This window comes from Akebia trifoliata, chromosome 3, assembly GCF_017979445.1.
Source record: "Akebia trifoliata isolate Shusen 1 chromosome 3, ASM1797944v1, whole genome shotgun sequence".
NCBI classification, from domain to species: Eukaryota; Viridiplantae; Streptophyta; class Magnoliopsida; order Ranunculales; family Lardizabalaceae; genus Akebia; species Akebia trifoliata.
The window spans coordinates 45,068,115-45,084,367 of NC_141377.1; the positions used below are offsets into that span (position 1 = coordinate 45,068,115).

The following is a 16,253-nucleotide window of genomic DNA, read 5'->3' on the forward strand; positions in this document are numbered from 1 at the left end:
ATGAAAAATAAAACAAGAATTAAATAGTTATTAATTAATGTATATAATTAGGAATCTCGTAAGCGATGACAAGTTGGGCCGGTTACGGAGCCCAAGACTTTATTTATCTTGCAACACGGGAACAAAACTAATTAAAATTTAATTTTTCGAGTGAGACGATAAATTAGTTGAGAAGACGAGGTGAGGGCACGTGCTTCCAACCGTCTATGAACGTGTGAGATCAGAGTGGAGGAAGTAAATAGCTGATGCCTATCACGTGGCAATCAGGCTCATATGACGCCAGCATCCACAACCAACTGTCTCCAGTACTCCTCATTTGTCGAGGAAACGAACAACTATGATTCACGTGAAGCAACAGATATCCTGCCACGTGTACGTTTCTCCAAAATGCTGCATCGAAACGGTTAAAAATTACGAGCCTTGCTACAGTGACTAGAAGCACTCCGGTTCATTGATTGGACCATTTTTTTATTAAATGCAGATTAAATTGGTCCATTTTTAAAAATAAACCGTCCGTTTTGTATAACATTAGGGAGTCAACGGTTTAACAATTGGTTCGGTTCTTGAAAGGAAATGATGGTTTTAGGGGTGTATATATATTTGATCGGGCCAAATCAAAAATTGATCTAAGACATTTTGAATTTTTTTGGTTCATCAGTTGGATTCTAATTAGCAAGTTTGAAAAATTAATTGATTCGATTCTTAGTTCATAAAATTCTAGAATCAAATTCATTATATAAATTACATAATATATATTCATTTATTTAACAAATAAAAAAGAATTCTCACTTTGTTTACTCTATTGGAACAAATTTAGTAATCAATCTAAATGTTCCAAATGACATGGTCTTAACCATGTAATGTATTTCAATTTTACAAAAATCACTTATCTTATTAAGTAGATAATTGAGATTAGAGATAATATTAATATTATATTGTCAATATTATCTTTTTTGTTATGTCTTTAAATTAAAGTTATTGAAGATTGTGAATATTTTATTGATAAGATTTGATAATTAGTGTCATGATATCTATGTTTAGGATAATCAAATTGAATTAAAATTAATTTGATTTTAGGAGTATTGGTCTGGCTCTGGATTTGTCGGACAGACCAAGTACGGTTTTATTTCAATTTTCCTCCAACCCGAACCAAAGCAGACGAAACGTGTGCACCTAGATGGTTTGGTTTAAAATTCACATCATGTATGAAGTGCAGTTTCGTTGGAAATTGAAAAAAATCGTCACCGTTTTCTCGTTGGGCTCTGAAAAATGACAAAAACCGTCAAAATCTAATCAAGGTTTAGAGAAAAAAAAATGAAAAATGCGAAGATCGTGAAAAACCAATATATATGTATATAAATTGAAAGCCTTTCCCACATTTTCACAATCCAACAACCATCACTAACAACTCTCTCTCTCTCTCTCTCTCTTTTCAACAAGAATAAGAAGATGAAGAAGATGGCGATTCACCAAAAGATTGATTTTGTTCTTCTAACAATAGTCTTTCTGGGTATGTATGTCTTTAATTTACATGTCTCTTTTCTCTGTCAAATATAGATGATGAGACCATAATCTGACACACGCACACACACAAATATCTGAATTAATTGCAGGACACACATGGTCATCAGCTTCAGCCACAACATTCACACTTGTTAACCGATGCAGCTACACAGTGTGGCCAGGAACCTTATCTGGAAATGGTGCAGCAGTCCTTGGTGATGGTGGGTTCACTTTAGCACCTGGTGCATCCAAGCCACTCACAGCACCACCTGGATGGTCCGGACGCTTATGGGCTCGTACAGGTTGCAACTTTGACGCTGACGGTAACGCTAACGCTAACACCGTATGCTCTACAGGAGACTGTGGTCCACTAAAATGTAACGGTGGTGGTGCAACACCTGTTAGTCTCGCAGAATTCACTCTTGGAATTAATGGAACAGCCAATGACAAGGACTTTTACGATGTTAGCCTCGTTGATGGTTATAACGTTGGTTTGGGAATAAAGCCAACTGGTGGGACTGGAAATTGTCAGTATGCAGGATGTTTGGCTGATTTGAATGCCAGCTGTCCATCAGAACTGCAAGTAACGAAATCAGGTACGGTGGTGGCGTGTAAGAGTGCTTGTGCTGCATTTAATACGTCGGAGTATTGTTGTACCGGAGATCATTCGACGCCGGGGACATGTGCACCGACTCGATACTCGGAGATGTTCAAGAGTGCGTGCCCAAGTGCGTATAGTTACGCTTATGACGATGCGTCTAGCACGTGTACTTGCGCTGGATCCGATTACTTGATCACCTTTTGTCCCTCTGGTTCTTAATTGGTCTGTTTGGCTACTACCATAAATTAGTTTTCATAGTTTTCTTCTTAATAGGTCTGTTTGGCCACTAAATAAATCAGTTTACATAGTTTTGTTCTTAATACGTCTGTTTGGCCACTACGTAAATTAGTTTTCATTACTTTTCTTGTCCATTTAACATTGATCTTAAGATGGGTTTAATTTTTATGTTGTTTGTTTAACACTAATACAAGTCTGTGCACTTAAATTATAAACATTGCAAATCTAAATTGCACAAAATTTTAAATAAAATCCTAAAACAAAAATCTAAAAAAACATAGTATAAAATTTTAAATAATTTTTTTGTCCTTTGTGTTAGTATTGAGTATCTACCTTGATTTCTTTTAGTTTTGAGTCTTGATAATATGACGCCCTAAACCCTTCTCTAACATATGTCCCCTACGTCCTCATCACAGACCTTAGATCATATGTCTCAAGATTCACACAAAAAAGATTTTATGATTATACGTATCCTAATGCAAATAATACATAATTCTATGATGATACCTAGGGGGCGTATGTCAGAGAGGAGCGCGCGAGAAAATCATTACACTTTAGTCTTTCACACTCTTCAAGATCTGTAAAATAAATAGGATACCTTAAAAAGAATTTTTTAGATATTTAGATATTTCAATTTACAAGTTACAGGGTAGAGGTATGTGTGTAAATAATAATTATAGAAAAACCAAAATAGAATAAAGACAATAAAATAAATATGCAAAATAAAATGTTAAAATCATTTAAATTAAAAAACATGATTCCATGCCACAGGGTTGTAGCTTATGAAATTCCAAGAACTTTGAAAAAAAAAAGTTACTTTTCATCATTAAATTTTAATTTCAAGTCTTGGAAGCTCAGTAACCGTTCATTTTCAACACCTTGGATCAAGCTCAAAAAGAAAAAGAAAATTTATTTTAATATGAATTTTTTTGTGAACTCTAGAAGGATGCTGTGTTGGATTGCCAATGTGATAATCCATGTAGATCCAAGTCCTCTCATAAGATTTCAAATCTAGCTAAATTAGTAAGGCTAGTCAAACTCAAATAGTGACAAGGTAAAAAAATGAATATTTAAGAGAGAGAAAGAGAGATACGTGTGTGACAAAAATGATTAGATTGGAGTGAGAATGGAAACACAAAAAAGGGAATTCCATGAATATGATAGGATTTCAGTTTGCACGTTTTTAAGTCTATTTAAAATTCCCCTTGGATGAGCTATTTTGATAACCCATCAATAGTTTTTTGTTTTGTTTTGGTGATAACCCGGTATCCCGGTAAATAATGGACCGGGTTCATATTTGGACTTTTCTCAATCCATCGACCATGGTCTTGTCCAAGGACTAATTATGGGGCACGTGTAACACCCACACGTCACACACACCAAGTAAGTGAGGGTGTGCTCTCGAGGGTGGCCCTTGAGGAATTGATGTTGATACTAAGTATCAAACTCACGATCTACAGGCATTAATCGCTTATTGGTACAAAATTGCCAATGAGTCATCCCCTTGGGGTTATGACCAAGCAATAGTTAGCAAAATAAACACTAAAACATTGGGATAATGTACTTGACCCTAGGGTTGAACAGTATATACCATCTAACATTGGGATACATTTTTTTAGTTTTCTATTTTACTGACTAAATTTGATTTTGATTGGAATTGGTTTTATGGGGGATTTGTTAATTGAATTTGAATCTTTTCAATTTTAGTTTGCACGTGTAGACGTTAATTTTGTGCATCTGTGTTGAAGTTTGAACTTGGGTGATGTAGATGAGGCTCTCCATCAAACAGACAGTTGAGATATAAGGTTGCAAGGGATTACCATGAAAAATGTATCTCTTACTGATCTTTAGTAAATTTGAGTTTTACCTATTATCTCAACCGTCTGTTTTGTAGGAGATTTTCGAATATCTCACTCTCCTCAAGATCTTTATTGTTGATGATGATTTTGATCATCAAATTACGTGTTGACTTTCCATTTTTTGGTCGTCTTCTCTGATTGAATTTTATCTTTTTGGTCTTCTTCTCCATTGGTCTCACCTGAAAAGACATCAGTGTGGTGTCGACCAAGAGACTTTCGATGATCAAGTTAGAACTTGAGAAAAATTGCAGAGTAAGGAAAAGAAATTTTAGAAGCAAAATAGTATTATGTACTCTAACTTACCTTGAGGTGGGAGAAGTCTCTCTATTTATAGAATTTTATTCATTTACTTAGAGATTATAACATTTTCCCATGATGCATGTCATTGATGGCCCATGATGTCATTATGACTCATTTTCTCCTCTCAAATATCTTTAAAGTACCATTGTCTAGGCTTATAATGACCTTGAAGCTCCACTCTCTTGACTTTCATAACTAATCAGAGAAGTGGCATTTACTCTATAACCTATTCAACTTAGTGATTGTTCAAGTCAACTCAGTCAAAGTATATGCTTGCAACTCTGACGAGAGCCATGTGTGTTTTTTCTTGATGGTATAGCATATTGTAATTACCTGTGCTACTTGGGTAGCGTTATGGTGACTAGTTAAAGTACTTCTCTATATTTCTACTAGGGTAGTTTCACACAATTCCATTAATATATCAATCTCCTTAGAATAATTCCCAAAAAGATGAGTAGCAATAGTAGTAATAATAGCTATTGAGCAAGAGCAGAAGAAAAAGAAATAGTAGTTGTTGAGCAAGAGCAAGAGAAGAAAAAGAAAAAGCAACAATAGTTACTGAGAGGACTTGGTAAAATTATTTTAGTTTTTGAGAGAATGGTCAAATGATGTAGCAAGAGGTCGGTTTCTTAAGGAGGCGAATCTCCTTTAGATAAACATAGCAAAGGGATTTACTCCTTCAGGAGTCTAGACCTTGTTCAGATGAAAATATCAAGGGGTCGGCCCCTTAAGGAGGCTAAACCACCTTTAAGTGAGAATCAATGATGGTTCAAGTCCTTGAGGAGGCTAATCCATCTTATGATGAATTAATATGGGGTTCGCTTCTTGAGGAGGCCAAACCATATTATAGCGAAGTGGTTAAGGGGTCGACTCCTTCATGAGGCCATACCACCCTATGAAGTAACAAGTGAAGGGGTTGGCTCCAAATGAGGTTGAATTATCTTGTGATTGAAAGATCAAAGTCAGAATGTTAGGGAGGTCAAACCTCGTTGGGGTTAGACGGATTAAAGGGGTTGACTCCAACGGGAAGGCCGAACGTCCTTAAGGTTTGGATGAGGGAAGGGGTTGGCTACATGGGAGGCCGAACTCCTTGAGGTAGAGAGGGGATGAAGGGGTCGGCCAATAAGGAGGTCGAACCACCTTGGGCCATGGTTAAAGGGTCAGATCCCTTTTGGCCAAACCGATTGGGGTATGGGTTGGAACCAAGGCACTTGATTAATCGGGTTGAACTGGATCCAAATGTCTTGATGTTGCAATTTTACTAATCCAAATGATTGTGATTTTTTTTTTTTAGTTCCTACATGTTTGATGGAAAACCTCAATGTCTGCTGACTTGAGGATAGAAAAGCCATTTTCATAACCCCTCCAAAAGCACCCTACTAGGCCTTCAGATGACATGACTTCCTTCTGAGTCTCCTCTAATTGATCATTGAAATATGACCTAAATGCCCTCACCTTTAACCATTAGCAATGACACTCATTTTTTTTTTACTTTGGAAAGCCAATCATCTGAAGAAATAGAAGAAGATGGAATTTTGCATGAAAAAAATCAAGCATTTCTACAAACAGTTAAGATGGGAGTTTGAAAAATGATGTAATAAAGATGAGTTTGAGTTGATTAAAAAGAAGTCGAACGGGTTTAAGTCTGAATTTGGAAAGAAAATCTTAGGGATTTTGGCTAACTGTTGAAGATGATAGCATGCAAGTCAATTTCATTTGGTATCTCATCAATTTGAAAGCTCTCAGATCAAATATTCACCATAACTTTGAGGAGTGTGTCTAGATCACCCTTTTTCAACTTTATATAATGGGGCCTAATTTCTTTTAACCCCGTGACTCTTGGGAGACATTAAAAAAGAATAGACAACCATGATAGAATTTGTCCTCCACGTTACACCAAATACACACAATCTAACTAATTTAGGAAAAGAGATTAAAAAGACACCCTTATGGATTGATGTGTTGTGTTAAGAACTGCTCATATGTTCTGAATCGGTAAATGAAATCTAGGCCAAGTGTTCTAACACACAAACATTATATCTCAAAGAGAACAGTGTACATTTACACAGATTTGTGATAGGTTACAGATCTTGATGAGAGATGAGATGGATGGCAGATACGTAATTGGTGAATTACATCTCAGTTAAATCTTTGATGAAACACTAATTCCCTCTACATAATTTAGGTCAGCGGGAAGGATCACCTAAGCTCAAGTGAATAAACTGAAAATTGTGCTTGGAGTTTTAATCAACCATTAGGACTCAAATAGAAATATACAAATAGACAAGAAAGAAATGGGATTTAAATTGAGAACCAGAAAAAGTACCAAGGCCTTTCATATTACTGAGCCTTGATGCTGTCTAAAACCACACTTTTCTTTTCTTTTTTCTTCCTTTCATTTCATTTTACTCTACTTTGGACTTTCATCTTTGAGAGTCCAACTCAACAATACACCACCCAATTCTTCACGAATGTTTTTGGGGAAGAAGGGTGCAAGGGAACATGCTCCCCCTTTCTGATCACAATTAGAACCCTACAAAAATTACAAGTAGAACAAAGAACATAGAAAAATTACAGAGGCTTATACTTTACATATTAATTCCTAAAATCTACTACCACTATGAGTAGAAACTCCGGAAGCGACGCAGCCACCAAGGCCGCATCTCGCCAAAGCCCGTGCACTGTTCTTCACCTTCCTCCTCACTGCTAAAAAGAGTCTGGTCTGAGCAGTCAAGGCATGCTCCACATGCCGCATTGTATGACTGGCATGCCGAGTGACATACCCGAAGTCTGTTATCTCCATCCTTGTCACATTTTTGTATGGAGATCTGGAAATTCACAATGCAGTATAATTACACACCTTCGAATTAACGTGAAACTGAAACTGAATGCCATCATTCAGTCATATGTAAATCGATAATACCATGTGGACATTTTGCAATAAGTAGACTGAAAGGAAATAAAGCAGTGGTTTGTGAACACTTTAGACATTCTCCTTGCCTAATTAAATTCTACTAATTCATCAGTCTAAGATTATGCGATCATCGTTAAAACTGTTGGGGTATATATGACCCATTTTAGAGGTGCACACCAATTGGGCAGGTCCTACTCAATGGACAACCATTAAACACCAGTATATTTCCTCTCTCAATGCATTTGACAACCAAAACCATAAGAAAAAGAAAAAGTACAATGCATTGTTGAACTGGGATTTTGCCTGCAATTACTGTCAAGAGGAAAGAACTTACCCAGCATGCTAATCGCTTTGCTGCTGCAGCACAATAACCATTGTCAAGGATACTAAATAAGGTTCGACTGCCTGGGATCAACCGGTTGTAGTTGGGCATGACCACAGCTGCTTCTAGCTGCTGCAGTATGCTCGGTTCACTAGGGGCACAGTGCTGTGCAACCGCATCCCTAGCCAGAACATCGCTGCAAGTGGAAAGGCTAGGGAGGAGGACAGAGCTATTCTGACATATGTAGCCTGCATAGTCTGAGCATCGGAACTCACAGATTCCATTATCACAGACACCACCATGTAGACTGCACTGTTCGTCACAAACAGCTGCATATCATTCACAAGAACATTATTATCAATCCCATCCTTCAAGTTAGAGAGATGCAATGTAGCTCTTATGAAAAGTTTGGATCCAGATCAATAGTAGCAGCAAATCTGCTATTTTTATTCTTTTTTAATGGGGTCATCAAGCCAGGAGAAAAGTTTAAGATTTAGGATATATATTTATTTCTGTATATCTATATATGAAATAAACAACGTTTTAGACAGAATTGAATGGAGGAAAAAAGATTCATTCAGCCGACTGCAGAATTTTGGCAAAAGGCTTTGGTGTGACCTTTCAGAAGGAAAAAAATACCTGTTGAGCAGTCAATGCCCGTGCGCCCACTTTCACATTCACAAATCCCACTTGAAAGGCACTTTCCGTGACCATTACAATTGCCCGGACAGGAGCCTGCAAAAAAAAAAGCTTCATTTCAGATCTTAGAAAAAATGTCAAAAGCATACTATATGGAAGGAAACCTGCAGATGCATATATAGAACTGCTATATGAAGGGGGAATGGAGAAGGGAACAATTGGTAATTGATAAAACTCGAGGTGCAAATGCAACCCAGAAATTTTGAAAACCCAGGATATTGAGCTGTAATTCAAGAGTAATTTCATCAAGAACAGGGAAAATCTCACAAGCCAATAAATAAATAAATAAAAATAAAATCTCTTTACAATAACCATTTCAGTAAGCAAGCAAGAAAAAACCAATGACATCATGCTCGGGGCATTGTAAATTTTAGACATGATTCATGCTTTAAAAGGACATCAGTCTGATAGGAAAGAAAGTTCACGGTTAGGGCTCACGTTTACTGCAATCACCACCGTGAAACCCAAGAAAGCAGTTGCATTTCCCATCAATGCAGTCTCCATTGAAATTGCAGGAACTGGGACAGTGATCAGAAAGCAGCACTGGTACAGTATTACAGAGTTCATGATAGGCTGGGCAGATCAATTCTCCTACAGACATTAGCATATACGACCTCTCAATATTGGAAAAGAAAACAGAGGATGTTTCAACTTCGCTAGCAGAAAAGGTAGAATTGTATGGTTACCATTGAACCCAGGGAATAGAATTGGTCCCCCAGCTTCAGGACACACTTTCCACATCCCGTCAACAGCAACCTAAATAGAAAATGAAGGGTCTTGTTAGAAGTTAGATAACATGGAAAGTTATATGCTACATCAGTTAAGAATGTCAGTAGTTCCAGCCCTTGAGGTCATCCAATTTCTAGGATTCTTGTAGGCCAGAACTATAAATGCTCATTTTTATTTTTTTAACACTCCCTCTTGGTGCATATGTTATGATTCAACTCACTATGTCATGACCCTTCAGGTGCATAGGATCAATTTAACTTACTATAAATGAATAATAGAAAGACAAATACACAGAATTGTACCTCCAATGAGTTATTTACACATCGATGCTGATAACAACCATTCCCTTGCGTTGTCGATCCTCGTACAAACCCAGTACGCACTAAAGATGCAGCCATACACCTATATATCAAAGTAGCGAAATGCCATTCAATATCCAATACCAAGTTTTAGTGTGTTTGGTGAATTTCCAAGTGTATCTCACCTGGAGCTACTCCCTCGCACTTCACCTAACATTCTGTCAGGTGCCCGTGCACTGTTTGTGTCTGTACATGAGCCATCAGAATAAGCTACAAAATACGTGCAATAATCAGCCAAAGATGACTGCCCACCTGTGCATTAAAGACCACAGTCAGCCTGGTCACCAAGGAATGATGGTTTGTGCATGTTTTAAAAAACCATAGATGGGTCAATCTAATAACATGGGCAACAGATTACATTGAATATCATCAAATCAACCCTACTAGATAATAGCCAGATTCTGAATAACATAATTCTTTCACCGAGTTCCAAAGTTATGCGATGCATCAATCAGTTAAGATCATCCAACCAAATTGAATGTGGCAAGGATACCCCTTACTGTCTTTTACAAATTCTTCAGACCTAAATAAAACATATAAAAAAAACCTTCTCTATATTTTCTTAACCAACTTTTTCACACCCAGATTTTATTTAATTTCAGATAAGTAGACGATTTTTTAAGGAAGAAGGAAGGAGGTCGATCGACCTGCCTGCAACACAACCTATAGAGTATAAACCACAAAGAAAAAACATGGTCATGAACATATTGGAAAAACAAGCCAAGCAAAAAACCTATAAATGATAAGAAACTACATGAACCCACCTAAACAACAAATCCTCAAAGAAAACACCTTTGAACTCCTAAAAAGAATTGGATCAAAAAATCCGATTCCCCATAATCACCACTCTTCATCCATGGATGTCCCAACGAAAAAATTGCAGCAAAGAAAGTATAGTAGCAGTGAGAAAAGTACAGCAGGCCTTGGAGCCAGATCAAACTGAGCAGAGTAGCAAGAGAGGTAACAACTTGACACAATTGGACTAGCCAGAGTCAACAACTGCCTTTCCAGACAAGGGCAAGAGAGGGGGGGGGGGGGGGAGAGGGGGGCAAAGATAAAGTGGGGCAAAGTCAGTAAAAACACAGGTTGAGTGGGTTTCTACAGTAAACCAGTGCCATTACACTAGTGCCACATGGGATGCAGAACAAAGTTTTCAAAGTGATTGTCATGTCTTCATGAATTGGGAGTGTAGAAGACTATCCCCCAAACCAGTACCAAAAGAAATTTGCCACTGTATGACTACAGGCCCTAGTAGAATGTAGAGTTATAGTGGATGAACGCATGGACATCGGAAACATACTAGTAGAGGATAAAACATGTACTTATCATCATTAAACTTAAAAAAGAACACCAACGATGCAACTGCGCACCTTTGTTAGCCTGTGGAAAGTAGCGGGCCCACTGAGGGAGGTCTCCACTATAACTTACAATAGGGCAATATCCTTCTGCCTCCCTGTTATATGTACAGCCAGACAACTGTGTTGTGTTGCAGTGGTATGCCCCCTTCCAGAGATTGCAAGGGGAGGTAACAAACTCCGTCCCTTGCTTGTGACCCCAATCCAAACGGTCCGCCATACTATAATTAGCCTTGTACCATCCACTATCCTCTAACAAAGCTAGTGTCATTTTTGAAACTACTGATCTTGTATCCACTGACCCCGTCATAATCTCATTCATTAGAAGCCTTTTCTCCCAATGGGATCCTGCAGAGAAAATGTTGATGCATTTTTCTTAAAGAACTAACTACATGTCAAAATGCAATGACAGATTTTGGTAATTAGAACTGGCATATTAGGAGTTACATATTTGATTGAAAAACATTTCCCAGGTGTGTTTGGGAACTGTCAAGATGAAAATGGGCATCCACCTTAAATCCTGCTTGATCAGTGGATGTGGCCTGTGAGTCAGGTAAGGTCTGGCCTAACAATCCGACATGTAGTGTCCTTGCGGAACAGAAAATTTACCAGCAAGTTCTGACAACCTCAGAAGAAAAAATCCCAAACATGTCCCTAACCTTCGAATGCAAGTGTTGATCTATAAATGCTATTTTCAAGACTTGTAATAAAAAGTTGCAAGGGAAAAGAAGATACCTGATGTGCCACGTCCTCCCCCATCTTCCAGCTCTAAACCAGTAAAATTCTCAGAGAAGGCCTGCTCATGAGAGATTTTACATCAAGTGTTGCTTTTTGAAACATAAAACTCATCAAGTAAAATAAATACACAGCTACACAATTTTTAACACATAAAACTTTCCTTGCATAATTCATAAGATCAACTTACACCATAGTGATATCGTGAGTGCATGACAACACGTGGAAGCACCACACGAGTCACCATCCTCCCAAGTTTTTCATCCATGGCTTGTACAGTGACCTGAAAGAATAAACCACAAGCATCATCAGAAGTTTAAATTTGAGAATATAAAAACGCACATGCATCCATTTCCAGTGAATGCTAATTATTGCACACAATGAACAAAGAGGATATGCGCAATTAATCCATAAATAATTTTTACCAACTAATATAAGGTGGAAGGTATGGATAAACCCAATAATTTGGGCCATCCGGCTACGGCTTCTACACAGGATAGCAGTGTAACAGAACGGTCCAGATTGATGATATGGCCCACCAACATGAATGGAGAGTGGAGATAATGGCGTTTGCATATTATGCTAATCTTCCAATACCATCCTTGAAAAGATGTAAGGCTCGATATAGAATTGAATTGCAGAAAAGGATCCATGTTGCCAACCCAAATAGTTGGGATAATGCATCTTTATAAGCAAAGCCATTCATGTTGCCTTCACATCCAAGAAATTGGATAATTTTGTTCCTCTCTCGTGCTTTTGGAAAGGTTTGCAATATAAAATGTGAGAATATCGTCCTCACTCCTCAGTGGACAAAGAAGGCTGTAAAACTGAAATTTGTTAAAACTAGACCCAATTTGATATCTCCAAGCACCATCTCAACATTTGTTTGCTAGAACAGAGCAATTCACATCATCAAAACTGATCCTAAGAATTGGGTTTGAGCCTCATTGCATTCTGATTAGCATGTTTGAATGGTTTGAGTCATAGGTCCAACTTGAGCATAAAACGAAAATGGTTGCACCTAAGATTATCATGCACTCCCAAATATCTATAATAAAAGAGAAATTAAAAGATGTGGCTTGGGATAGCATGTATTCTCAAGCACTAGGCACCACAGTCTCGTGACACTAACAGATTTCACAGAAAGAAGCCAATACAAAAAGCATAGTTTCTTTATTACCAAGAGTAGGCAGCTAAAGTGACAATATAATATAAGCAGTACAGACCTGGCTACGCCTTCTTTTTCTCTCATCACGAAAATGCGCAAAGGCATGAGGATCAAAACCAAGAACATGCATGACCTGGAAGAAGAAAAGTTTGACGATCAAACCAAGGAAAAAAAAACCTAACCAATCTAATACACTTTTAGTCCATCTCAATTATCTCACCACCACTGACCTCATGTATAAGAGTAGCCGAAAGTAAGGTTTCCGCTTCAGCTGTCAAATGGCGGGGAGCAACATTCACGTGTCCTAGACACGTAATAGTAATATTAGTAGTTCGGATGTAATTATGTACCCCATAATATGACTAAATGGAGATGGTCCACCCAAAAAAAAAAAAAAAAAGCATTCTTCAAAAAAGGTAAGGTACCTGCAATTGCACGGCCCCATTGATCACGCTCGCATGCCACTGCCCATGCAAGAGTGTTGCCCGTTGTAGGCCTTGTAGTCACCAAAAGAACTAAGTCTGCATCAGCAATGCCCACTGCCAAGAGACATGATTGCTTATTTCCAGAGAAATCAACTTAACATGATAAGATAAACAAAAAAGAAAAAGGCCATTGCACATTGCACACTAGATGGGTTACAAAGGGTAGTTCAATGCTATAGACTATCATAGATCAGGATAAAAAATACCTTCCACATATTCCCGTGGAAGTTGCACACCACCATCCTGTCCACAGGCCGAATACCCACTCAACCTCAAGTTCCCTTTCACTGGCTCAACAGCCAAGGCTCTTCTGAACCAGTCTGCTGTCCTGCCTAAAGCCTGGACAAACTTTCTTAACAATTAGTGTCCATTCAAGGTTAGTTTAGTACAAAATACCATCTTCATAGTTAGTATCATAGCATATCTATAGTCTAAGTTCTTTATATATATATATATATATATATATAGGCACAGGGAAGAGGTGAGTTTTGAATCCATGTAAATGGTATTACTTATCACAAACTTTACCAGTATACAACAGTGGCATCTTCTACATATTTTCAATGATTAAAATAAAGGTTTCAGAAAATGCAATGGTCACCCCAAAACCATGGTATGTTGTTATGTACAACAGGACTCATATAAGACAATCACACAGAGAGATGTTTATGACATAAAATTAGCTTAAATATAAACTCCGCACATATATAAATAAACAAATGGGCGGCACAGTGTTTTCCACATATTCCGTGCAAAATATCCAATAAATACAAGATGGTATTTAAAAAATAAGATTAAAAGAAAAAATCCAGGATATATTCCAAGATTATCATTATTGTGGTGAACAAATATGCATTTCAAACCAAGTAGCTCCAATTTCCAAATGATTCCATGCTACAATGGACGGAAAAGGCATCAAGCTGAAGAATTTTTGCATAATCTGGAAAGTAACTTAAGAAGCATTCGGGAAAGAAACAAAACCTTATGAAGACGGCGCCTCTTGTCCTCCTCGGATATATCATCCAAAGTGCAGTTATACCAGCAGTCACCAAAAACTGCAGGGTCTCCACGTGGATTGCAAGCCGGTATGCCAGAAAGAGAAGACATGGGAGGCTCCCCAAGCTAGAAGACGGGGGAAATAAAATAGAAACAAAACTAACATAAATTCAGTATCACAGACACAAATCAGTAGCAGAGTTAGTAATTAATCCATATTATTGCCCACCTTCACAATGTCTCCAACACTCCGACAATCCCTATCGGGTGAGTGACCTACAGCATCATAATTCAGATATATTCTTATGGGCTGCCTTTCATCCTTTTGCCCCTCTGACAATCGGGAAAATTCAAGCATAGTCCTTCCCTTGCGGTGAAGAGTATTTGATAGAGCGGATTTTTCATAGACTTGAGGCGTAACTGAGTACTCCTTGAGACCAGGTCGCCGTCTCTGTTCAAGTAGTTGATCATGTATGCATGAATGCGAGAGACCATCTTTGTTTTTCCCTATTTCAAGGCTTTGCCACTGCAACTGACTCTCGTGGGATTTGGCATTAGCAGCTTTGACCCATACAAGGATTAATGCAATCTAATGCAACAGAAGAAAAACACACACATCATAAAAACAGATGAGCTTTCAGGTTTCAATTTTTACTCCACAAGAACAAAACCAGGGTAAAAAGATGACAAATAAATCTCAGGCTATTTCCCTTCAACAACAAACCTCTGATTGAATCAAAGATAAAAAACTTATATTACAGATAAATTACCAAAAATTAGGTAAGTGGCCAAACCAAACCGTAAATTTGACAAAGTTGCACAGCTAGTTCCACCAAAATTCGCATTCATGAAGAAACCAAAATATCAAAAGCAGAAAGAAATCTTCTTGGTAAGAAAACCCAAGTTCCAGACATAATTTCTAGATCTAAATATGAAGACTTGTAGTACAAATTTACCAGGGAAAGCCTCAAAGAACTAACTTCAACCAGTAAAGAAACAAATCACGGTATAAAATCCAAAAAGTTCATATTTTTACGCGCAAAACATCAAATCCAAACACAACCTCCTAAGTTCTTAACCCTAAAAGTAACTGAAGTCAACTAATGATCGAAAATCTCCACATTTACAGAGAGAGAACTTGCATTACCTTCCCAAAATACCACAAACCCTAAGTCAGAATCCTTAAAAACCACTTGCACAACAACAAAAACAAAGCCTTATTCCAAAGATTTGGGGTCGGCTAAACCCTAAATCACCATTTTTAACTGTAAAAAAAAAAAAAAAAAACACTGCGAAGCAAAGAGAATGTTAAGATGCAGTAAGCATCAACAGAACAGTGAATCCTACCTCAAAAATAAAAAACGCAGCCGAAAATCGATTCAGACTTCGAATTCTTGATTTTGCGGAACCCAAACATCTGCTAAAGCCCTTCACCTCCATCAAATGATGTGAGATTTGAAAAACCCTTCAACATCCCTTCCATCTAAACACCAGCAATTTCCCGATCCACTCCAGAAACAGGAGAAATCGCTGGTTTCTCCGCATTTCAAATCTTATAATATTCTTAGATCTTGTCCTCGTCGAGCCGTCCTACTTCAATAAGATCAAATAAAATGCTCCAAAACAATGGAGACTTCTGTAAATTATCCAAAAAATTTGCTAAACTGATTTAGATGTCTGGTTTTCGTTGGTTTGAAGAAACTACAGTAAAAGCCTTGGTCCCCAACAAGGTGAGAAGATCTTAAGAAATAAGAATAAAAAGATAAAAATTATAATAATAGACAAAAGTGACTGATATGAGAGAGTGGGGTACAGTACAGACAACTGTTTATAAATAAAAGCAAATGAAGATTAAAATATCTTAAATGCTTTCCAATTACCAAAAAAAATTAATATTCTAATTTATACATTTTTATACATATTATTTATTCTAATAAATAATTAAGTATTCTATAATAAGATAAATTTATAACTAATTGAATTTTCATATA

At 37.4% G+C, this 16,253-nt stretch overlaps 2 protein-coding genes across 2 annotated transcripts; one reads left to right on the plus strand and one right to left on the minus strand.

Moving 5' to 3' along the window:
- Positions 1 to 1,347: 1,347 nt before the first annotated feature.
- On the plus strand, positions 1,348 to 2,424 carry LOC147407294 (pathogenesis-related thaumatin-like protein 3.5). Its single transcript, XM_086435777.1, has 2 exons — positions 1,348 to 1,510; positions 1,614 to 2,424. The coding sequence occupies exons 1-2, from the start codon at positions 1,450 to 1,452 to the stop codon at positions 2,321 to 2,323; spliced, it is 771 nt and encodes a 256-aa protein (XP_086291903.1). The 5' UTR covers positions 1,348 to 1,449; the 3' UTR covers positions 2,324 to 2,424.
- A 4,358-nt stretch (positions 2,425 to 6,782) lies between these two features.
- Positions 6,783 to 16,035, minus strand: LOC147407295 (uncharacterized). Its single transcript, XM_086435778.1, has 17 exons — positions 15,610 to 16,035; positions 14,492 to 14,851; positions 14,248 to 14,388; positions 13,473 to 13,605; positions 13,207 to 13,320; positions 13,012 to 13,085; positions 12,840 to 12,914; positions 11,804 to 11,896; positions 11,614 to 11,674; positions 10,894 to 11,226; positions 9,649 to 9,775; positions 9,467 to 9,566; positions 9,122 to 9,191; positions 8,874 to 9,026; positions 8,376 to 8,471; positions 7,749 to 8,065; positions 6,783 to 7,328 (listed from the first exon to the last, which is right to left on the minus strand). Exons 1-17 carry the CDS (start codon positions 15,700 to 15,702, stop codon positions 7,119 to 7,121), a joined length of 2,550 nt encoding a protein of 849 aa, XP_086291904.1. The 5' UTR covers positions 15,703 to 16,035; the 3' UTR covers positions 6,783 to 7,118.
- Positions 16,036 to 16,253: the final 218 nt, after the last annotated feature.